The sequence below is a fragment of the Camelus ferus genome, chromosome 3 (assembly GCF_009834535.1).
Source record: "Camelus ferus isolate YT-003-E chromosome 3, BCGSAC_Cfer_1.0, whole genome shotgun sequence".
Lineage (NCBI taxonomy): Eukaryota > Metazoa > Chordata > Mammalia > Artiodactyla > Camelidae > Camelus > Camelus ferus.
In genome coordinates this window covers 100,166,211-100,189,966 of record NC_045698.1, presented here as the reverse complement: position 1 = coordinate 100,189,966, position 23,756 = coordinate 100,166,211, and the positions used below count along the sequence as shown (strand labels likewise).

At 43.0% G+C, this 23,756-nt stretch overlaps 1 protein-coding gene across 6 annotated transcripts in view; it reads right to left on the bottom strand.

The window, feature by feature from the left end:
* Positions 1–23,756, bottom strand: part of ARHGAP26 (Rho GTPase activating protein 26) — a 414,886-nt gene that overhangs the window by 136,854 nt on the left and 254,276 nt on the right. For all 6 annotated transcript variants that reach the window (XM_032476994.1, XM_032476996.1, XM_032476997.1 and 3 more), the window contains exons 15-17: positions 20,883–20,970; positions 19,140–19,198; positions 17,520–17,625 (exon numbers count right to left, since the gene is read on the bottom strand). In XM_032476994.1, the coding sequence (XP_032332885.1) occupies positions 17,520–17,625; positions 19,140–19,198; positions 20,883–20,970 (253 nt within the window). The remainder of the gene's footprint in view (positions 1–17,519; positions 17,626–19,139; positions 19,199–20,882; positions 20,971–23,756) is intronic.

The window sequence follows — 23,756 nt, the reverse complement described above, 5'->3', positions numbered from 1 at the left end:
AATTTTAAAGGCGGCAAGAGAAAAACAACTAGTCACATACAAGTGAACCGCCGCTCCCTCCTCCCCTCGCCGCCCACTATAAGGCTATCAGCTGATTTTTCAGCAGAAACTTTGCAGGCCAGAAGGAGTGGCATGATATATTTAAAGTGCTAAAAGGAAAAAAATATATGTATAACCAGAACTACTCTGCCCAGCAAGGGTATCATTCAGAATTGAAGGAGAGATAAAAAATTTTCCCAGACAAGCAAAACCGAAAAGCAGTTTACCACTACTGAACTGCACTTACAGGAAATGTTAAACAGTCTTCTTTAAGTGGTGAAGAAAAGGCTATAACTAGAAATATGAAAATATACAGAAGAAAAAAAATATCACTGGTAAAAGCAAATACATAGTAAAAGCAGTGGATGAGCCACTTGAAAAGCAAGTGTGAAGGTTGAAAGACAAAAGTAGTAAAATCAACTGTAAATGTAATAAGTAGTTAAGGGATACACAAAATAAGAATGTGTAAAATATGACATCAAAAAACATGCAAAGGGGATGAAATATTTACTGCTTTTAGAATGTGTTAAAACTTAAGCAACTGTTAGCCTAAAATAAACTGTAATGTATATAAGTCAATAAATATGAACCTCATGGTAGCCACACACCAAAAACATACAAGAGATACACAAAAAATAAAGACACAAGGGGGAGGGTATAGCTCCGTGGTAGAGCACATGCTTAGCATGCACAAGGTCCTGGGTTCAATCCCCAGTGCCTCCTCCAAAAATGAATAAACAAATAAACTTAATTATCCCCCCCAAAAAATTAAAAAAAAATAAAGACACAAGAACCTAAATATAACATTAAAGAAAATTGTAAGTCAATAAATATGAACCTCATGGTAGCCACACACCAAAAATGTACAAGAGATACACAAAAAGTAAAGACACAGGAACCTAAATGTAACACTAAAGAAAATTATCAAACCACAAGAGGAGACTAAGAGAAGAAGAGAACACAAACTACAAAAACACCCAGAAAACAATTAACAAAATGACAATAGATACATACTTATCAGTAATCACTTTAAATATTAATGGATTAAATGCTCCAATCAAAAGACATAGGGTGGCTGAATGCATTAAAAAAACAAGACCCATCTATATGCTGCCTAAAAGAGACTCACTTCAGATCCAAAGATACACACAGACTGAAAGTGAAAGAATGGAAAAACACATTCCATACAAATGGGAACAAAAAGAAAGCTAATGCTCAGACGAATCAGACTTTAAAACAAAGACTGTAACAAATGACAAAAAAGGGCACTATATAATGATAAAAGGATCAACCCAAGAAGAGGATATAACATTCATAAATATTTATGTACCCAACAAAGGAGCACCTAAATATATAAAGCAAATATTAACAGAAATAAAGGGAGAAACTGATGGCAACACAATAATAGTAGGGGACTTTAATATTCCATTTACATCACTGGATAGATCATTGAGGCAGAAGATCAATAAGGAAACATTGGCCTTGAATGACAATTAAACCAAATTGACTTCATAGATACATAGAGAGAGAACACTCCACCCCAAACCCAGCAGAACGTTTGCACATCCTTTTCAAGCACACATGGAACATTCCTCAGGAGAAATCACAAGTTAGGCCATAGAACAGATCTCAATAAAATTTTTTAAAAAATGAAATCCCATCAAGCATCTTTTTAACCACAACAGTGTGGAACTGGAAATCAATGACAGGAATGAAACTGGGAAAAGCACAAATACAGGGAGACTAAACAACACGCTGCTGAACAACCAACAGGTCAACAAAGAAATCAAAGAGAAAATTTTTAAAAATCTGGAGACAAATGAAAATGGAAACACAGCTTTCCAAAATCTATGGGACAGCAAAAGCAGTTCTAAGAGGGAAGTTCATCGCAATACAAGCCTACTTCAAGAAACAAGAAAACATCTCAAATAAAAACCTAACTTTACACCTAGAAGAACTAGAAAAAGAAAAGGCAAAACCCAAAGTTATCAGAAGAAAGCAAATAATAAAGATCAGAGCACAAATAAATGCAATAGAGACAAAAAAAAAAAAAAAAAAAAGAGAGAAAAAAACAACAGAAAAAGATCAATAAAAGTAAGAATTGGTTTTGAAAAGATTTTTTAAAATGATGAACCATTAACCAGACTCATGAGTGGGGGGAGGGAGAGTGGGAAGCAGAGAGAGGGAGAGGGAGAGAGAGACCAAACAAATAAAATCAGAAAGAGAACTTGCAACTGATATCACAGAAATACAAAAATAGTAACACTACCATAAACAGCCGTATGCCAACAAATCAGACAACCTAGCAGAAATGGATAAATTCCTAGAAACAGTCTATCTCCCAAGACTGAATTCAGAAAAAATAGAAAATCTGATCAGACCAATCACTAGTAATAAAACTGAATCAGTAATCAGAAAACACCCAAGAAACAAGTCTAGGACCATTGGCTTCACAGGTGAATTCTACCAAGCATTACGAAGAGTTAATACTTACTATTCTCAAACTATGCCAAAAAATTAAAGAGGAAGGAATGCTTCCAAACTCGTTCTACAAGGCCAGCTTTATCCTGATACTAAACACAGAGACAATACAAAAATGGAAACTCACAAGCCAATATCCCTGATGAACACAGATGCAAAAATTCTCAACAGAATACTACTAGCAAACTGAAGTCAACAATACATTAAAAAGATAACCCACAATGGTCAAGTGGGATTTACTCCAGGGATGCAAGGGTGATTCAACATCTGCAAATGTACCAGTGTGATATATCATGTTAACAAGACAAAAGATAAAAATCAAGTCATCTCAATGGAGTCAGAAAAAGCATTTGGCAAAATCTAACATCCATTTATGATTTAAAATACTCTTAACAAAGTGGGTATAGAGGGAACATACCTTAACATAATAAAGGCCATATATGACAAATCCACAGCTAACATCAGCTTTTAAGAGCAGGAAGAGACAAGGATGCCCACTCTCACCACTTTTATTCAACATAGTATTAGAAGTCCTAGCCACATTAATCAGACAAGAAAAGGAGGTAAACATATTCAAATTGGAAAGGAATAAGTAAAATTGTCACTGTTTGCAGATGACATGATACTACATACTAAAAATCCTGCAGAATCCACCAAAAAACTTAGAATAAATGAATTCAGTAAAATCGCAGGATACAATATTAGCATACAAAAATCTACAGTGTTTCTACTTACTAATAACAATCGATAGAAAAGAGAAATTAAAGACAAAAATCCATTTACAGTTGCACAAAAAGATTAAGATATCTAGGAATAAATTTAACCAAGGAAGTGAAAACCTGTACTCTGAAATGTATGATATTGATGAAAGAAATTGAAGATGACACAGATAGACAGATACTTCTTGCCCATGGATTGAAGAATTAATATTGTTAAAATGTCCATACTGCCCAAAGCAACCTACAGATTCAATGCAATCCCTACCAAAGTGCCCAAGGCACTTTTCACAGAACTAAGACATATAATCCTAAAATTTGAATGGAACCACAAAAGACCCCAAAGAGCCAAAACAATCTTGAGAAAGAAGAAAGCTGGAGGTATCACACACCGTGATTTCAAACTATACTACAAAGCTACAGAAATCAAAACAGCATGGTAATGGAACAAAAACAGACACACAGACCAATGGAAGAGAACAGAGAGCCCCAAAATGAACCCACGCTTACATGGTCAATTAATTCACAACAAAAGAAGTAAGAATGTATAATGGGGAAAAAACAATTTCTTCAATGAATGATGCTGGGAAAACTGGACAACTACATGCGAAAGAATAAAACTAGACCACTTTCTCAGACCATATACCGAAAAACAAAAACAAAAACAAAACCCTGAAAATAGATGAAAAACTTAAATGGAAAACCTGAAACCATAAAACTCTTAGATGAAAACACAGGCAGAAACTCTTCTGACATCAGTCTTTGCGGTATTTTTTGGATCTGTCTCTTCAGACAAGAGTAACAAAAGCAAAAATAGACAAATGGGACTACACCAAATTGAAAAGCTTTCACACAGCAAAGAAAACCATCAACAAAATGAAAAGGCAACCTACCAAACAGGGGAAGATATTTGTAAATTATATGTCTGATAAGGGGTTAACATCCAAAATACATAAAGAATTAATACAACTCAATATCAAAAAAAGAAACAATCTGACTTTAAAAGTAGGCAAAAGATCTGAATAGACATTTTTCCCAAGGGAGACACAGATAGCCAATAGGCACATTAAAAGATGCTCAACATTACCAACCATCAGGGAAATGCAAATCAAAACCACAGTGATACACCACTTCACACGTATAAGAATAGCTATTATCAAAAAGACAAGAAGTAAGTGTTATTGAGGATGCAGAAGAAAGGGAATCCTTTATGCATTGTTGGTGGGAATGTAAATTGGTACAACAACTTCAGAAAACAGTATGAAGTTTCCTCAAAAAACTGAAAATAGAACTATCATACAATCTAGTAATTCCACTTCTGGGTATTTACCTGAAGTAAACAAAAACACTCATTTGAAAAGATAGATGCACACTAATGTTCATAGAAGCATTATTTACAGTAGCCAAGATATAGAAATAACCTAAGTGTCCACTGATGAATGAATGGATAAAGACGATGTGATACACACACACAATGGAATACTACTCAACCACAAAAAAGAATAAAATCTTTCCATCTGTGACAACATGGATGGACCTAGAGGGTATTATGCTAAGTGAGGTAAGTCAGACAGAAAAAGGCAAATGTTTTATGATTTCACTTATATATGGAATCTAAAAGACAAAACAAATGAACAAACATAAAATAAAAACGGACTCACAGATACAGCATAAAATAAAAACAGACTCACAGGTACAACAAAGTGGTGGTCACCAGTGGGGAGGGATGTCAGGGGATGGGAGAAATAGGTGAAAGCGATTAAGAGGAACATACTTCCGTTATAAAATAAATAAATCACGGGGAGGTAATGTACAGCATCGGGAAAACAGTCAGTAATGCTGCAACAACTTTGTGCGGGGACATATGGTAAGCCAACCTATCATGGTGATCATTAAGTAATGTGTAAAACTATCAAATCACTATGTTACACACCTAGAACTAGTATTATAAGTCAATTACACTTCAATAAAAAAATTTCTTTAAAGAGTCACAACACATTAATGACACAACAAGGAAAGGAAAATCTATGGTTTTGCCCGTGCTTTTCTCCTCTTTAACCATCTCCCTAGGGCCAGGGAGATCAACTGTGGGAGACAAGCAACCAGTTTGGAAGAGAAACTCCTGTCTAAGTGGCATGCAGAGCGGGTAGGTGGCAGTTCTAGTGAGAAGGGAAGTGTGGCTTTTAAAGCAGCAAAACATTAAAGTTCTCTTTCAACAGCGAGGACAAGAAAGCCTGACCAGCCGGCTAGACTGAGAGGCAGGTTTGAAACGGGAAACCCCCAGTTGCCTGGTGACTTAAGGAAACGTGTTTCAGCGTGTCTAGTTCTGGGGACTGGGTTAACCAAGCCAGCACGTTCACTCCATCAAACACCCCTGTAGGTGATTCTGGGAGGCCCTGAAGACATGCTCTGAAGGGAGGCCCCAGGCTTTCGTGAAGAGCGAGCTCGTGTGAAAACATAATCAAGCATTCTGGGGAACCGCGCTGCATAACCAGGTGCTAGGGAAGTACCTGCATGCTGTGTTTGTTCTTTTGTGTTTATCATTATCGTGGTTTCATACTCTACACAATGATGGATAATAGGGTTATCTAGGCACTTACAAGATCCACCGCAGAGTTAATATTTGTGCCAAGGCCTGAGGCTCACAGGAACTCTCTAAGGTAAAGAACTGTGTTTCAGCAAACACAACTCTTGGAGTACTCGATGTTTCTGCCTGCCCGGCAACCTTTGAAAAATGGCGTCCAATTTTTCCTTAGACTGTCCCTCGCCTGTTACACGTGGTCCTTTCTAAGAATGCCAGCTGAGTACCCCACTACCGCCTCACCACAGAAGGGGGTGCACTCCCCGAGAGGCCATTACCACTCCCTTTACAGGCAGCGTTAGCCTGGAGTGGAATCACAAGAAGACAAAGGAGGCCAGAGGTGAGACGTGCGTTTCCTGGGTATTTCCCACTCTTTATTTCATTCATTATTCAACAAATATCGACAGCTTGCCTCCTGCTATGTGCAAAGCACTGTTGTGGGCAATGTGGAGGTGGACAAATTTTTGACCTCACAGAGCTTACATTTCATTGAGAAGATGATAAATAAGTCAAATATATAGTATATTAGATGGTGATATATGTTATGGAAAAAAAATGAAGCAATGCTAGCGGGTACAGTACAGGAGCTGGAGGTTATAGTTCTAGAGCAAGGCCTCACTGGGGAGGGAGAGGAGAGAAAGAGGGCAGATCAGGTCTAATGCCCCAAGGAACTGATCCTGGGACACAGAGAACAAGACTGAAAAGGAGCAGCCAAGGAGGCAGGAAAAAAAACCAGGAGAGAGTGTGTTGTCCTGGAAGCCAAGTGAAGAGTGCCTTTCAAGGAGAAGGGAGTGAAAAGCTGGGTGAGACCCTTCAGAACGATCAGGGAAGGGAAGTCTGAAACTGACTTAGCCACTTTTAATAGGAGGCATCTCAAGGGAGCGGTCAGTACAAAGGCCTGAGCAGTGCTGGTCCAAGAGGGCATCCTGGCATCTAACAGAGACAACTGTTTGAGACATTCTGCCAAGAAGAGCATAAAGAAACGGCATGGTATCTAAAAGGGGATGCAAGATCCAGAAAATTCTTTTGTTTTGTTGTTTTTGTTCTTCATTTGTAAAGGGTCAGAGAAATTACATGTGCTGATGCGAAAGATTCAGCAGAAACTGAAGTTAAGGATGTAAGGAGACAGAGGGGAAAACTGCTGGGGCCAAATCCTTCCGGATACCACTGGAGAACAGCTCTAGTGCCCCAGTGAGGGGACCGCCTGTAGGCAGGAGCACTGAGTGTCCCTCTAACACACGTGGAGGGAAGGTAGAAACATGGGCACAGGTGTGGTGGCTTGTGCACATCCTTCTAGTCACATCTATTTGCTAAGTGAAATAGGAAGCAAGGTCTGAGACAACCATTTGGAAGAGAAGAGTGAATGGCGCAGGGACACGGAGTCGGATACAAGGCACACAAGGGCCCTTGAGGGTGCGTTCCAATGTCTGATGGTTCAACTTTACTTTCAATTACTCCCAGGAGACTTTCAATAAATTCTCTTCCTTTTTTTTTTTTTAATTAGCCAAGTTGACTTCTGTTCTTTACCACCAGAGACCTAATATACCAGTTCTTTCTTGAGGCCTTAGGGTTACTTCAACTTCTCATTGAAAGTCTGACTTTAATAAAATAGTGACCGTATGCTATCAAATCCCATGCATCTCCAAGTGCACAAGAAGATCTGCTTGCAATACACCAATGAGCCGAACATTTTGGATTCCTCTACCACCTACTGAACAGAACCAAGAAATAGTGACTTACACTTAACAATAGCAGATTGGAAACACTAAATCAGTATGCTAAACAGCTTAAAGGAGAACATTTCGATATATGTGAGAAAGCAGAAAGGGTTGACACCAAAATTCAAATCGCCTTAATATTTTTTCAAACCCTCTTTTGAGTTAAACTGCAAAAGTGTCTACCAAGACAGAATGAAGACCAATACGTGTACAACTTTCCTTGGAGCGTAGACGAATACTTCATTACAGATTTCAGTGACTCAGGGAGGGAAACCCACGTGAAGACTGCACTGAGGGTAAACCGGAAGTAAAGAGAAGTCTTCTCACACTGGATGACACTATTCAGTCTGGGAATGGCATCTGAGAGGCAGTCACACTGAGTAAGAAAGCAGGCGAGTCAGACTCTCCCACAAGGAGAAACATTTTGAAGATCTCGAAGCCGAGTGGAAATTTCCAGACCATTCAGACTAAGATGAGTCTTCATGATATAATGGGTCATCCCCCTCCAGGAAATTAAGAGTTATTAAACTGCAGCAAAGACAGCTGCTCCTGAGATGAAATCAGCCTTGTGACACCAAGAAGCAGGAGGGTGAGGAGCTGCTACCCTCCCACGGGAAGCAGCCCCATACGGCTTGTTCTTTCAAACAGGTGCACAGCTCCACAGGGCATGTGAAACCGGAAGAGCCCTGATGCTCACAGGGAAGGGTTCGGCTTGGTGTAAGCTATGACCTGAATGCAGGAAGCAACAGCCCTTTCTCCTGGCTGACCCTATCCTGGCATATCCTTTGCTAGGAAGGGTGAGAAAGCTGCTCAGCCCTTTGGGCCAAATGCACACAAACTGCCAAGAAAACAAAAGCAAAAGTAAACATATGCGCGCGCGCGCGCACACACACACACACACACACACACAAATCTCCCCAGTGGATTAGAGCTGTGTGTGATACATTTTTGGCATAAGGGTTTTGCTTGCCAATAAGAGAACTATGAAGAAAGCCTCATCTCCTCAGTAAGAATGCCTTATTTTGGTTTAATTGTTAGAACCATTTCTCCACTGTCCCCTACATTAAGGCAGAGCTCCCTGACCCTCTGTCCCCCATCCCCTGATTTCTCAAAGAGATGGTAAAAGCTTACATTGATGGAGGGTATACTACTTGCCAGATGCTCTTCGAAGGGCTTTACATAAATTAATTAATGTAATCCTCACAAGGACTCTAAGAGGGGAGGTACTATTGTTGTCTTAAGGTTTTCCCAGAAAGAAGAGCCTAAGGTGAAGGACTGTAGGACCTACTCTCCCAGCAGGTCCTCAGGGGGAATGAGGCAGAGAAGCCAGCTACCAAGACTTGCCCCACCTGTTGGGATCATCTTCCAAGAGGCTACCTAGTGACTGGTATTTGGGATGCCCGGTTTCCATCTCTCATTAGTCAAAGGCTTCCCCTCGGAGTTTTTTTTTTTAATACCCTCTTGCTTCCCCGTAGTACATGTGCGGACGCCACTTTATGTCATGCCTCCCTGGGGTGGGAGGTGCGGGGCTGGGGCACGTGCCACGGGCATGAGGCTACAAGCTCTCAGGCTGCACCTGCATGAAATGAGTTGGAGGCTGCACAACCGGTCACCACGGTGGTAGCTGAAGTACACACGAAGTATGCACGGGAGGAGCCAAGATAATCTGATGTGCAATGTAAACATTTCTGATACAATTATTATATTTCCTTTCTCAGATGGGAAAACTCAAACACAAAGAGGTGAAGTCATCCATGCAAAGTTTCAGAAGAGACAAGCAAAACACTATGTAGTGTGGCTCCAGAACGTTCCCACTTCATCACTGTGCTCTCAAGCACCTACAGATGAACTGCAACTACCCTGAAGTCTGCCAGCTGTCTCACTGCAGCCCCCACTGTTTGAGCCACAGTAGCTGTGAGCTGGTTGGAAGACCAGTCAGTGTAAGAAAGAATTGCTAATAATGCTCACCACGCAGTGCAGTGAAATCAGTCACTGACGCTCAGCCAAAGACAGACATTTAATGAAACCACCCCCAGGGCCAATGCAGAAGAAATCTGGCTTGTAAGGGCGGAAATAAATGAAAGAGATGATAAAAACACAAATAGAAAAGATCAATGAAACTGAGAGCTCCTTTTCAAAAAGATAAACAAATAAAACTTTACCTAGACCCACTGAGAAAAAAGGAGAGAACTGAAAATCAGAAAAGAGGCGGAGAAGGAAAGAAGGGAGGGAGGGAGGAAGGAAAATAAATCTGACCCTGCTAAGGGTTGGCAAAGAAGAAACTAAACTGTGTTCCTGCTTGTTAATACTCTCACTTTTGTAAGACCCTGAAATAACTGGAGCATCATTGAGAAAGGAAAAGAAAGCACCCTCTTCGTTGCTCCTCCCTGGATCTGAAAGGGAACTCCACAGGTGACTCGATGGCTCCAGAGGAGGAAGCATCAGAGGTGCATCAAAAAACAGGAAAGTCGCAGCAGGGAAGGTATAGCTCAGTGGCAGAGTGCGTGCTTAGCATGCACGAGGTCCTGGGTTCAATCCCCAGTACCTCCATTAAAAACAAATAAATAAACCTAATTAACTCTTCCCTCCAAAAAAAAAAAAAAAAAAAAAACCCAGGAAAGTCGCTGGAAAAAAATAACTCAAACAGAAGTGGAACAACTCAAAACAAACAAGAGACCCAAATCAAAGGAGCTCTGAGGCTCCTGAGCTCGAACAGCTTGAAGCCAAGCATTTCCCCTTTCAGAATGGGTATTTCTTATGATGTGAATGTGAAAGATTTAGTTCCTTGAACTCAGGAAATTTTTTGATTTTTTTTTTTTTTAAGCCAAAAATTTGAACTGAACTTGCGTCTTTCCTTCTCCTAACCCTGAAGGCAAGGCTGGAAGACTGTAGGACACAGAAATTCCTGGGTAAGTGAAGGTCTGGCAGCTGGGCTGAACAAGGGTTGAGCTCCGATTTCTTCTGCATTTCCATTAATTTAAAGTGCTAAGTTGCCTGTTTGTTTTAAACTATGTGGTTGTCCTCTTTGCAGTGTCCCTTTAAATAGATTTTCCTTTGGCTCTGCCAAAAATAGCTAGAGAAGGTCCTTTGAGAATCCCATTCTTAGTCTTAAAAAAATACACTCTCCTCCCCGCCCCCTGCACATAAATAGGCCTGGAAGCAGCACCTCTCACTTCTTCCAGGGACCGCCAATCTATCAAAAACATAAATCTTTCAGGAAGAAAACAGAGCTGGTCAGGAAACAAACTCCCAGCCCATTTCTGCTTGTTCATTATGTGATCACCAAATATCAAGGCCCTCTTTCGGGATGAGCAGGCAGGCAGGTCGGGGGCTGAATACCCAAATGCCTGCACCACGGCCACGCAGGTGGTGGGCAGGGAAAAAACGGGCCAGGCACCAGGGGCCCTGTTAGGAGCTAGGCGAACTGCAGAAGGCATGCCTGGGGGCACAGGGAGTGGCCTTTGCACAGTTCCAGCCAGCTGTTAGCAAGGAGATTTGAATGTTTTCAAGGAAAGTGACCCCTGTTAAAAATGCCGGGAGACCTGTCCGAGTTTTAAAAACAGCAACGTGTGCGACCAAAATACAAAAGAGAACACACGTGTGGGCTGCTCTGGCTAGAGGCCCTTGTTTTTAACCGCTAGGTAAGAAAGAAAGATACAGGAAGACACACTGCCTGTCCCGCGGGAGCTCATGACCCAGTGAGACGGAGAAGACACACGCCTGTAAACTGTCCCGCCAGGTCGAACGTGATACAGGTTACAAGAGAGGAACCAGGAAAGGCTACTGGGGTTCAGGAACGCGAGAGGGCACCTGAGGCAGAAAGGATTCTTGCAGGCAGGGGCATTTGAGCTGAGGCTAGAGAATGAGGTAGACTCTGGGAGGCAGAAGCTGAGGAGGGACCATTCCAGACAGAGAGAGAAGCAAAAAAGGAGGGAGCAGGGAAGAGGATGGCTGAGAGATGGTGGAGATACTCCTACAGCTACTCACACGTGTCTACCATGCACCATGCGGGGGGCGCAGGGGTGGGGTGGATCATGAGGGACACACACCAGGCTGCAAAGACTAAGAGGGCCCAGGCCAGACAAGGCCTGGGAGGCTGTATCCAGAGTTTTATCTTAAGAGCCACGGGAAAGCTGCCCTTGAAGTTTTTTTTTTTGAAGCAGGGGAATCACATGTTGAGATCCACAGTGTTCCAAGTTCCCCAGTTACAGGACATGCATTCTGCGGACAGGAAGGGAGCCAGAGCTCCACCAGCCAGAACAAGCGGTGAGGAGCCCTTTGCAAGCAGTCTGGGAAAGAGATGATGACAGCTGGGACGGGGCGGGGGAGGGGGTAGTGATGGACTCGGAGAAAAGAGGACGGATTCAACCGATAGTTAGGGGTTAAAGTCCCCAGGACTATCAGTTCAGGGCAGGGATCGATGGGGAATGTGGGCAACGTGGCTCTGGGAGGGGGTGGGCAGGGGAGCAGGCCACACCCCAAGTGGCCCAGCAGCCAAGCAATTCTGTGCCGGCAGCAGTGGGTGTCTCGCGGTTACTAGAGAGAAGAAAGGTTCAGAAGCCAGGGTGTATGGCTGGGGGAAGGTGGCCAGAGAAGCTCACAGGAGCTTTCCATCTTAGAAAGCCATCATCTCCAAAGTACTGTTTTCTTTTAAATGTGCTCTGTAAAATTCCGTAGCTATTTTGTTTGGACGAGTCTTGACGGCAAGGAAACAACTAGCTCTTCTCATGCATTCAACAGCTCTCCAGTAGCTAAATCTTCTCTTCCAGACTTGGGATGGAAGAAGAAGGAACAGGGGAGTATCTGTAAGATATACATTAATGCCAAGGGTCCATGCCCACCTTCCTTACTCGGACCCCTTCTTGAGAACCTCAAGGAATGCTAGTCAACTACTGAGGCCCATTCTCCCTGGTGCCAAGGCCCAGCAGTGACTTTCTTTATAACCACAGGCATCTTCACATGAGCCCAATTCACTCTGCTTGTCGATCACTAAGGAAATGTGAAGACATCCTTCTTGACTTGCAGGGGTGCCTGGAAGTCCTCGAACCCCAGTCACGGGAAGGAGAAAGCAACCAGGCCACTAGACACCCAACCCTTGATAACTTGTGGAGTCTGCGTATTTTGATAAGGTCTCACTCGTATGCCAAGCGTTTGTCCTACAACGTTCCTTCACGATCCCTGCAATCTACAGAATTTCATCCTTTCTGGAAAGTCACAACACGTAACACAGTATCCAAATAGACATCCGGTACTCAGGTAATGAAAAGAACCATAGGGAAACAGTAAGCGGCAATGGGACTGAAGTTGATTTTGGCCTCCCCATTTCTCTCTCTCCCCCCTCAAATCTTAGAATTTCAGTGTAGACGTGTCCATGCTGCGGGTGTGTTCATCTCCCCTCTGAAAAAGGACCTTTTATCCCATATGTCCTGGTCGTGTTAGCACACCATGCAAAGACCATTCAGTAGACTTAATACTCACTATTAAATGTTATTTTACCTAAATTATTTGCAGTAGGCATTATGGGCTGCCTATCCAGAGCTCCGCTTTTATACTGGCATCCATGCCTCCCACAAATGGCCCAGGTAAATCCTGTTTGGGGTGAAAAACCATGATGGTCCCATTACCTTTGCCAGCAAATGCTTCAAATCTGAGATGAGATGGGAAGTCTACTGGAGAACTTCTGGGAGAAGCATCATCACACCTCTTAAGAACAGACCCAAGGAGGAAATACAGCTACCCTTGAACCACACTCCTGCAGAGTCAGAAGTCCTTGTATAAGTCTATAGTCAACTCTCCATATCTCTGGTTCCACAGCCATGGATTCAATCAACATACTGCATTATGCAGATAAATAGTGCATATTTAGTGGACAAAATCCACAAATGAAGGGACCCGCACAGTTTGAACCCATGTTGTTCAGGTGTCAGTGCCTTTCTGCCTCTGGACAACCATGAGTGACAACCATGAATGTGCAGTGTGCAATGCAACATCTTCTGACCCTGAGAGGGGTGAGCCAACACAGTGAAGCTGGCCGTGACCAGGACTATGGAAATAACCCGAGTACTTCATGAGCCAAGAAATTCACTAACCCTCAGGACTGATTGTGTGTAATGAGACAACAGATTCTCTTACTGTTTAAGCCGTTTTGAATTGGATTTTTTGTTTCTTGCAGTCCAAAGCATCTAAAATGATACAATACCTCTCTGGAGAAGCAAGAAAAGGGCCTAGCAACAAAGGAATAGGTGCTTCAGGAAAGAGACTAAGATTTATTTCTGAAAAAGTGTTTTAGGAAAACCAGCTGTGAAAGGTAATTTTAATAGTCAGCCCTGATGTACAGAGGGCCCTCTGAAATCCTCCTGTGCAGCATAAACACTATGATAAAGTTACAACGAGCCACTGTGAACAGTATGTGTGGGGATATACAACATACTTGGAGTCATTATAACATTAGGCAACTACCATGAAATTAGTCTTTATTATTCATCTACTCTTATTTCCTTCTACAATGGTAAGATTGGGCTTTTTTCTTTTTTCTTTTTTTTTTTATCGCCCTTCTACCTCATGAATACACAGAGTTACATGATTGGAAGGGAACTCAGAAAACCAGGCTCAAAGAGATTGAATGATTTCAACAAGGTCTTACAGCTAGCTGGGGGCAGTTTTCCTTACTACTAAAAATGCTTCATGTGTGATTTTAAAACAAAGTCATTCGCTGAACACCCAGTTTAATGCAAAGTTGAACTGTAAGGACATGAGAAATCAAAACCAGAATTTTATTTTTAGTAATTTCATTATGAAAATAAAATCTGTTTGAACTCACTGCTTTGAGTTTCCTCTTCCCTATTTCCCACACCCTCCCAAATCCCAGCCCATGTCTCTCAATACCATTTCTCCCTCCTTGAAAATTCTCGCATATGGCCCATTCTCTAGGCCACTGGTTCTGAAAAGACTGTTTGAACCCGATTTTTCTGGGAAGTAAATCAGAAATGCAGATTCCTAGGCGGGTCCAAATCAGTAGATCGAGGGTAGGGCCCAGCCCTGTCAGCGTAAACAAGCACCCCAGGTGAGCCTCATTGTGCTTTGAGTTTTGAGGCACATGACTCCAGGCTGTATGCTAGATTCCAGGATCCAAAGAGCAAACATCTAATTATCACAGTAGATTTATGCTGGAACAACAAAAAATATGTGCAGAGTTGCCTATAATTTTTATGTTCCCTCTGAGGTCTGAAACAGATCCAACAGCTCTGTGATCTGGATGCCCCCTGAATCATTTGCGTGGAGGTTTGGGGTTTTTATTCTTTCCCCCTAAGACTTTTTTTCCCCTTTGAATGAATTTCTACTTGGGATTAAATATAAAATGTCTTAACTCTCCCTCCTGAGCTAAAGGAAATCAATTTTGGAAAGTGTTTCAAAAGAGTAGTTTAAAAAATACACAAAATGTCTTCCCTTTGAACCAGATGCCTGGGACTCACAGGGCCAACACAGTAGGTAATGAGAGAAGTAAACACCGGCTTTTCCAGCAGCATCAACCCTGAAACCAAAACTGAGGAAGGAAGCTGACCATTAAGTAAGTGGACCGGAGGAACAATAGCTCAGGCGTATCCTCGGGTAAGTTCGAACCTGAGAAAACAGGAATGAAACAGACAAACCCCTTGTCCCAAGTTCACTTGCCCTTCCTGTTCGATTTTAAAATAGGACGCTGCTGTCAATGAGAATAGAGAGTTCACGTGGAATCTTACAATGCCGCTGGGCTCCAGAAAATTCTTTCAGATGTAAACAAATACTCCTTACCGGATTCAGCAGTACTCATTTATACCAACTCCTCCACGACATTTTAAATCTAGAGGCTGCAGAGAACAAGGACCCAGCGTGCAGAGAATGGGAGTCCGTGTGTTCTAACATCAGCCCTGACCAACTCACATTACAGCCATGAGGGGGGTGTCTAGCAGTAGACTTCTTAATGATTACACGAACAAAGAAATGCCACATAACCTCCCAGAACCAAAGAAAATCATTAAGTATCAGAGATGAGACATAATGTTCCAGAAATGCTATAAAACAAATCAAGTCCAGCAAGAAAATTGGTTTCAATTCGTTAGAAGGCCAAAGTCAAGATCGCAGCTGTAACTTGCATATTCCACGTGTACGTCTTCTCGGGTGAGGGCCAGAGCGGACTTCACTGGGAGAGAAGAGGGTAGAACAAGAGGGAGACAGCGATCCAACCACCGGAGGTGAGGAGGCTCGACTGCCCGATACCCACCTCGAGGGTTTTGGGGTTTTTTTTTTTTTTTCCTCTCTTTTTCTTTGAAGGTTCCTAACAATTCTCAGGGCACTTACAAATGGGAAGATTTAGTTGTGGCTCTGCTGGATCACCACTTACTCTTGGTCTCTCTCAGTCCGATTAAACCCTCATCTCAACAGCACAGCTTGAAAAGCCCAGCTGCTTTCAGCTGGTTGCTGTCTTTGTCCAGCTGCTCCCAGCAGGCTCGGAGGCCTCCTTAACACCCAGCGGCCACACAGCAGGCATGAGCATCCCGTCGTGGGCTTGGCTGCGGTATACCTGGCACCTCCTCTGCTCTGGTGCAGGCAGGCCCTTCAAGTGTGCAGGTCCTCTCTGAACCAGCTCTCCCACTTAACAAATGCTGACTAGGGTGTGTGGCACAGGAACCACACCGCCAGCTGAGAGCATCTGGAGCTACTTTTTAAAGCCCAGTTCCCATCATTTAAAACACACTTCATCATGATTCTCGGACACTTTTGCGGCATTCTCCTTGCAAACTTGCACGTTCTCCACTAAGCTTAATTGTTTCCGAACGTGCAGTTCTGATATGGCAGGGCAAGAAAAAAAAACTTGACCTGTAACAAAGCCGCCCTTGATTCTGCCTAATTACTTCTCACAACATGCAAAATACTCATTTGTTCATAATTAAAGTCTGTGGAAATCTTCATGGTAACTTACATACTCTCTCTCCAAAATATCAAATATCATATTGGTAGAAATATGAAAACAAACCATGATCATCTCCCTCAGCAGAGTATCAACTTATCCCAAAGAAATGATTTAATGGCAGAACGAAATGTGGGTAAGGGCTGGATTTATAACACATCAGTTCCATAGAATGCAGAGTTGAACGATTTAGGGTAACTGTTACACTCTGTCTTTTCTTACGCTCTAGTCTCCCATGAAGAACATCCATCAAAGCTGATGGGAGGTTAGACCACACACACATGCGGTGGCTGACACCGGAAGGGGTGTCAGTGAGGCCAATCCGAAAAGGGCCAAGCAACAGTAAATACACAAAACTTCTAAACAGTTCCAAGAGTATAAATATCCTAGCAGGAAAAACAGGCCCCCACTGGTTTTCTTTCATTATCTCTGAGGGCATCTACCAATTCCTCTCTTCTTTAAATTTCAAGGGCTTTGATACATGTAACTTTTAAAATCAGTGACACTGTAGAGAAAAGGGAGCTTACTATCCCTATTTGACAGGTGAAAGAACTAAGGAATTGAGAAGTCAGTGGCTCGTCCAGAGCTAGGGAAGGGGTTTGTTAAAAACAGAACCAACTCTAGAATCCGGGCCTCTTTATTCCAAATGCAAAGTCTGTAAACCCATAACATCTTCCTGTTTGCTCTTAATCATCACAAGAACATATAACTACTGAAAAATCTGCGCGGTGACCTGGTATCATAGAGGACTCACTCCTGTTTGCCCTTGACCATCACAAGAGCAAAGATCTCCCTGGAAGGTCTGCCTGGTGGCCCGGTCACATGGGCACTTCCCCAGCCTCCTCTGCAAAAACCATCTGACATCTGCTGCTGCCGTCCACGGCAGCTAACACTTCACACATTTCTCTCCTAAGCCTGCAGCACTCCTGATGCAATAGTGGGAGGGGGAAACATAAGCAGAACGGAGACTGGCTTCAGTGCAAAGATAAGAACTTCCCCGGGGTGAGAAAAGGGCCAGCAATCGGTCTTAAACCTACTTTGCCAAGTGGTTCATCAGCAGCTGTAACATCTGCCTGTTTTTCTCTGGGAGCCGATGAACAAGGCTGTGGATTTCAGAGACCCGAGATTCTTGATTCTCCAGCTCTGCAAAGGAAGGAGGTAGGTAATATGTGATGAATGTCACAGCTAACTCAGTGGACAAGGCCAAAACACAGGACACCATGGGTTGGGCACAACAGGCTGAGGATTTCCCAAGGGTTTAGGATCCTGTTCTGTGTACTGCTGACTAGAATGACTAGACCTAGAAGTGCTTTTAATGGCACTTCCCATAACAGAATTCATTTAAAAAAATGACCATCAAGAAAACTCAAGCCGCAATGATGACGTGATGAAATGCAGCCAGTCAAACACACACTCAGAGCAGGAACACTCTTGGGAGCAGCTGGCTTCCTAGAGCGACGGCTTCATTTCAAGGAAGGAAGGAGCTTGGTGCCCCTGTCAAGTGATAAACAAATTGTACATGAGCAACATCACAAGGGTCTCAAATACTAAAATAACACCTCGAGATGGCACCAGAGAAATCAAAGGGCCTCTCCAGCGATTCTCAGGTCAGGTGCAACCACCTGCCTGGTAAAGAACGGAACGGCAGAGAAAAGGAGAAAGTCTTCCTGCCACCCTGTAACCTACGTCGCGGGCTGTCACGTTCTCTTGGTTGAACCCGGGGTAGTGGCTCCGTTTCTCTGGGAAACAGACTGATGATACGCACCACACCTATCTACAGGACTGAGGTGAGGCTTCATTAGAGGACGGTTGCTATGGGTTTGGAATTTCTCTGCGAAGGAAATCACATAAACACTATCCTCACCTCCAGTGTTCTCCTGTGTCTTTCTCCTCTCTGTTTTACAGGGGCAACTCTGAGCAGGTAAGGCCACATGAATATTAGGTACTACAGAATGAGGCCAGCAGTAGCTACCGGGGTAGACAGAGTCTGCAAGCCTACAGGAAGCAGGGAGAGGCAGAGGCTAGCGACACAGGAGCACGGTGGGGATTCATGCCAGATTTAAATCTGACAGAGAATCCACTGCCCCTTACAGGAGGCCTGCCCCACGTAGACAGATTCCAGTCTACTCAGGGTAGCTTGCACCTAATCCCCATGTATTTTAATACTAGTAATATGACGCTCAGGACTTGGATGATACAGCTGAAGAATGATCGGAAGCTGGAAATGCACGCCATGATGGAAAGAGGACTGGGAAGTTATATAAATGGTGTCCTATTCAGGGAAACTCGCCCGATGCTCAATTTAGGTAATGTGCAAAGTCTGATTCATTCCGAAAAATACCACTCCGGGGCTGGAAAAAACCCCAGGAGTTAGAGCTCCAATAATCAAAATTAGAAAGGCAAACTTGCTTTTCTCACCTCTCCCCACCCCCAAAAACTCACTTCTGAAGTTTCTCCCCTCCACTGGAAATTCAGCGTGGTGACAAGGTCCCTAGCAATCTGACATCGTTTTGCTCTTATTCTGCGTCAGTCTCACGAGTGTGTTATGTGCCCGCAGAATATGAGGGGTTAGGTAAATCCTTCTTTGGGGATGCTGACCTTTGAAGTAGAAATTTCTATTCCTTTCCCCTTAAAACTGTGACAAAAAGAAAACTTACTTGCTGCTTTGATGAAACTTCTTTGAAACTGGTACATCATAAGTGGTCCTGGAAGCATTCTGGAACAAAAGGATACACACTGGTCAGTTTAACAAAAACAATCATATTCTCTGTACATCACAGCCTAGAGACCGCAAGACTGCATTACAATTTCTCAAAGATAAAAGATTACGAGGAAGTAACAGCAACTCAGTTTAGTCCAACGGAGTTTCCCTTTGGAAAGGGTCCTGAGATGTCACCTGAAATTGTCATTCTTTTCCTTTTTCAGAGGATGGATACAGTCTATTGCTTCACAGTCACAACTGGAAAAGTGCTAATGCAAAAGTCTAGCACAGACTGAGAGATTTCCTTTTTAGTCAGTGATTCAACCTCAACAAGAGCATTTTAAGATGGGTCTGAGGAGCAGGCAAGTAACCCAACATTTGCAGTTACCTGGGCTTAAACCCTCCTCTTCCTGGTAGCTTGTTAATTAGTCAGCTCATCTGGAGACACTATGAGAGACTTCTGTAGGTGTTTCTGTGGCGAATTCACTACGGAGCATTGCTCCAAAATGCCGAGGTGCTAGAAACCCTAACATTAGGCATGAAACAACCACATTATTACCTGCTATTTTTAAAAGTATATGTTTTACACTTACTGTCCGTAGCTCATCAATATCAACATGCACAAGTAAGTACTAAATATGAACCTCTACCACAGGGTTTTGCATCAACCACAACGGTAGTCTTCGGAGTATGACTGTGTTTAATGAATACGTTTAACTACAAACTTGAGTTTTTTTTCTGAGAGTACAAATAATAAGCTTCTCGACAGACTATTCATTATTCATGGTTCAGACTTCATTTTATTCTCAATGGATCCCCTAATTCAACTCTTAGTCATCACTTGCATTACATCTTACTCTTGACTCCAAGACCCTTTCAGCAATTCCCCAACAGCCAATAAAACCTGCATTACCAATTCCCTTTCTGTGTCTTTCAAGCCAAGCACATTATCACAAAACCTGTCCAAATGCTTATGCGTTTCATAATTACAGTTCTCTTCTTCGTTTAAGGATAGACCCGTACTTTCCTGTGTAAGAAGAACTGAAGTAGAGAACTTGAACAGTCCTGCACTTCAAGTCCGGCACACCCTTCAGTCTACTTGTGAACCTGAGATGTGAGCAGCTGGTCAGTCATCCACTCCCTGAATAGCCAAGGGAGGGGTGGAAGGTAGCAGTGATATCACACATTTTATTACAAAGAAAACAGTCTCTTCTCCAGTAAAGTAATATTTTCCAATCTAAGCAAAAAGAGTCAAAAAGGAATTCCATCAAGTTCTCATTTTAAAGGAGCCATGTCAACAAAATGCTCTATCTGTGCAACACACAAAACTATCGTAGCCCATAAGGTATGTCATCATGCACGCTCAACAGAATGAGACACGTGATTCCTTCTTTTCTTAACAGATGATTCACGGATTGCAGGCAATACCATATTTTAGGTTCTGTTAAAGGCTAACTGTCATAGGAGCTTCTCAAAAAGAGCAAAGCTTCCTAAACCACTGCACAATGGCAAGCCATCAACTACGGATGATTTACAGTCAGGTTGACCAGCTGAGCGAATTGCACTCACACGTAGGCTGTTTCCACATCTCAAGCCCCCACCCACCAGCTCTCTGGAGGCTGAAAATAAAACTGCTTTCTTCCTGATTGCATGATAACAGCTGAGCTGGCACCAGGTCCTGCAAATGGAAAGTCCCTACCTTAGGTAGGTCTTCAAAGCACTAGTGATGGTCTTTATCTCCCATTCAGCACAGATATCTGTTTCTGTTTCAGAAGCTGTTTTGGGGTCTGAAACGAAGAAAAGACAATGTGTAAAACAGAGCTGAAGATACAGCCAAAAAACAAGCATGCATAAAAGCATTCAACCTCCCTACTAACCAAAGAAATCCAAATTAAAACAAAAATGACACCTACTTTTTGCTTATTAAATTAGCAAAACGTTTAAAAATCCAAATGTCTACTCTGGCAAAAAAAAAAAAAAAATGGAGTGAAACTGATCCTCTCAGAAATTGCTGGAGGCAGATGAGATAAATGCAACAGATTTGAAAAGCAATTTGGCAATATGTATCAAGTCCTAAAACTGTTTATACCCTTTGAAGCCACAATCTCACTCTCACAATCTATCCTCAGGAAATAAGACAGGGCATGAGAAAAGCTACAAACCCACCCCCCGCAAATATGCAACACACACCGTTCTTTAGAAGAGCAACAAAACATTTGGGGAGAAAAGAGAAAACCGAAATAACCGATGAGAAAACAATGATTAAGTCAATCGTGGGATATTCCTTCTGGAATATCATGTTGCATTTCCATGATAATGATGACTATTCAGCAAAATGGAAAATGCCTGGAGTATCACGTAATATCAAGCACAAAAAAAATTCAAGATTTAGAAGTTTGTGAGAGACTCATATGAACAAAGGCTGAAAGGAAATACTGTAAAATGAAAATACTGGTTGGGTTAGAGTGGTAAATTGTGGTTTTTATAGTTTCTAAATTATGACTTGATTCCATTACTTCTCTCTCTATTTTTTTTAATTGCCTTAAACCAAGAAGTGCAACGAAAACCACCATAATTTTATCAGCTCGATCATTTCTTCCTTTGTCTCCTCCTGCACGGACTTTCAGTCAAATGTCTGTATTTCCAATAAGGGTAGATTGTATGAGATAATTCTTACGGTCTTTCTGAGCAGCACACGGGCAGTGAGAGTGAGAGGCTGAGGCTGGGAAATACGAACTGCTTCACAAGCCAGCAGACTGCCGTCTTCTCACTGGCGAGGCCATCAGAAGCAGAGTCTTTCAGTACAGCTGAAGGGAGAATCCAGCTTCCCTGGGCTAAAGACTGGTGACTTGCCTCCCAGCTCCATTCCCCACTTTTTTTTTTCTGCATGGAGCCTCATTGTCAGCTGGGCTGCTACCCTCTTCTCCTCCACGTGCTCAGGTGAGGCTCCATCCTTCCAGGGGTGGAGAATGAGAGCTCTCGGAACCCCACCACTGGTTCAGGGATGAACCGAGACCCAAGCCAGGCCAGTCAGAACGAAGCCCAGGTCTTTTCCAGGAGACAGCGGGAAAGACACCTACTGTTTCTTGCTGTCTTTGCACCTGGGAGATTGTCCAACTGCTCTAGGAGCCACTATGTGGAGCCCGAGAGTGAAACCGGCTCCAGACAAAGCTGGAGAGGAGAGAGGCCAAGAGAGTGGGCCTGGACGACACGGTCTGAGCCCTTGTATCTCGCCATGTCTTTTTAATCCTGTGAGCCAATAAATTCCCTTTTTCCTTAAGCCAGTTGAGATCAGGTTTTCTGTTCTTTTTTTTTTTTTTTTTCAATCCAAAGGTATCTAAATGATACAGAAGGTAAACAGAGACAGCCACCGGACCGTCTCTTTCTGGACAGTCTCTGAGAAGAAAGAGGTTCCTCCTGCAGGAGGCCAACAGCCTTGCAGCTGGAGACGGAAAGAGCCACAGGCAGATGCAATATATTTTCTATTTACCAGGAAGGAACCCACTTCCATCCTACTGGGAAGAGGCCAAATAATCACGAATGGCTTAAGGACTTAGGCTCTAATCCCCAAGTAAAGGCACATACCCAGCTGGTACCTACTGCTCTCACCATGTTTCCCTGGCACGTCTGGCAGATGAGCGAATAGAGCCCCAGTTCGATAAACGTTTGGCTTCTGAACGGCAGCACATCTGTGTGTCTGCCAGTGATCCTGGGCAATAATGGAGTCTGTCCTGACGTTTGAGACAAACAAGGAAAAACCTAAAGAGCATGACTGTATTCCTAGGGCCACAGAATGATAAACTCCGCAGAATTCTATGAGAGCAAAAATGTCTGAGAAGTAACAAAGCATGCTTTTCCAAATATCCCAGACCTCTGCAGCTTGAATTCTTCTCTTGCTCTGCCATCTCACACTCCCTTCGTGGTTTCTTCCTGTGGGAGCCTATGTACCAAAAAGCTTTGCTGAGCAGGACCTTCTTCCCTCCCCATCCCCCAGACGCAGGGAGTGCTGCCATGGTGCATGGTTCCTGGATGCAAGACAAATGTTACTGTACATTTTTCTGAGGAACCAACCCACTCTCCCCAAGAAGAGTGAACATGACACTAAACAAGCAGCAGTTGGCAGGTCTGGGAGTTGTGAACTGTTCCATGAACCACATTTAGCAAACTAATGATTAGCTTCCACTTACCCGGGCTCTGTAACCATAGGAATATTGTGTAACCGTTACAGAAAGGAGAGTCAAATTACAGCCCGGCTAAAGGGCTTTTTATAGCACTGATGAGGCAGGGCTCATAACTTGAACATGTCCATTTTAATTCATCTAATATCCAGACTAAATTGAACACAGCCTCCCAAGCTAGCCCATTTCAGAAAGTGCTGTCAATTCCCGACTGATGCTCCCCTCACTTACAGAAGCTTCTTGGCAGCATCTTAATATGGTGCAGACACTTAATTGACCATTTTCTTCAGAACTCAGTACGTTTCTCCCTACCGTGTCGCTTGCCCATTGTGGACTTAGTAACACTGACCTAACCTAGGCGAGCAGTCCAATGGACAGAAAGGCATCGTGTAGGT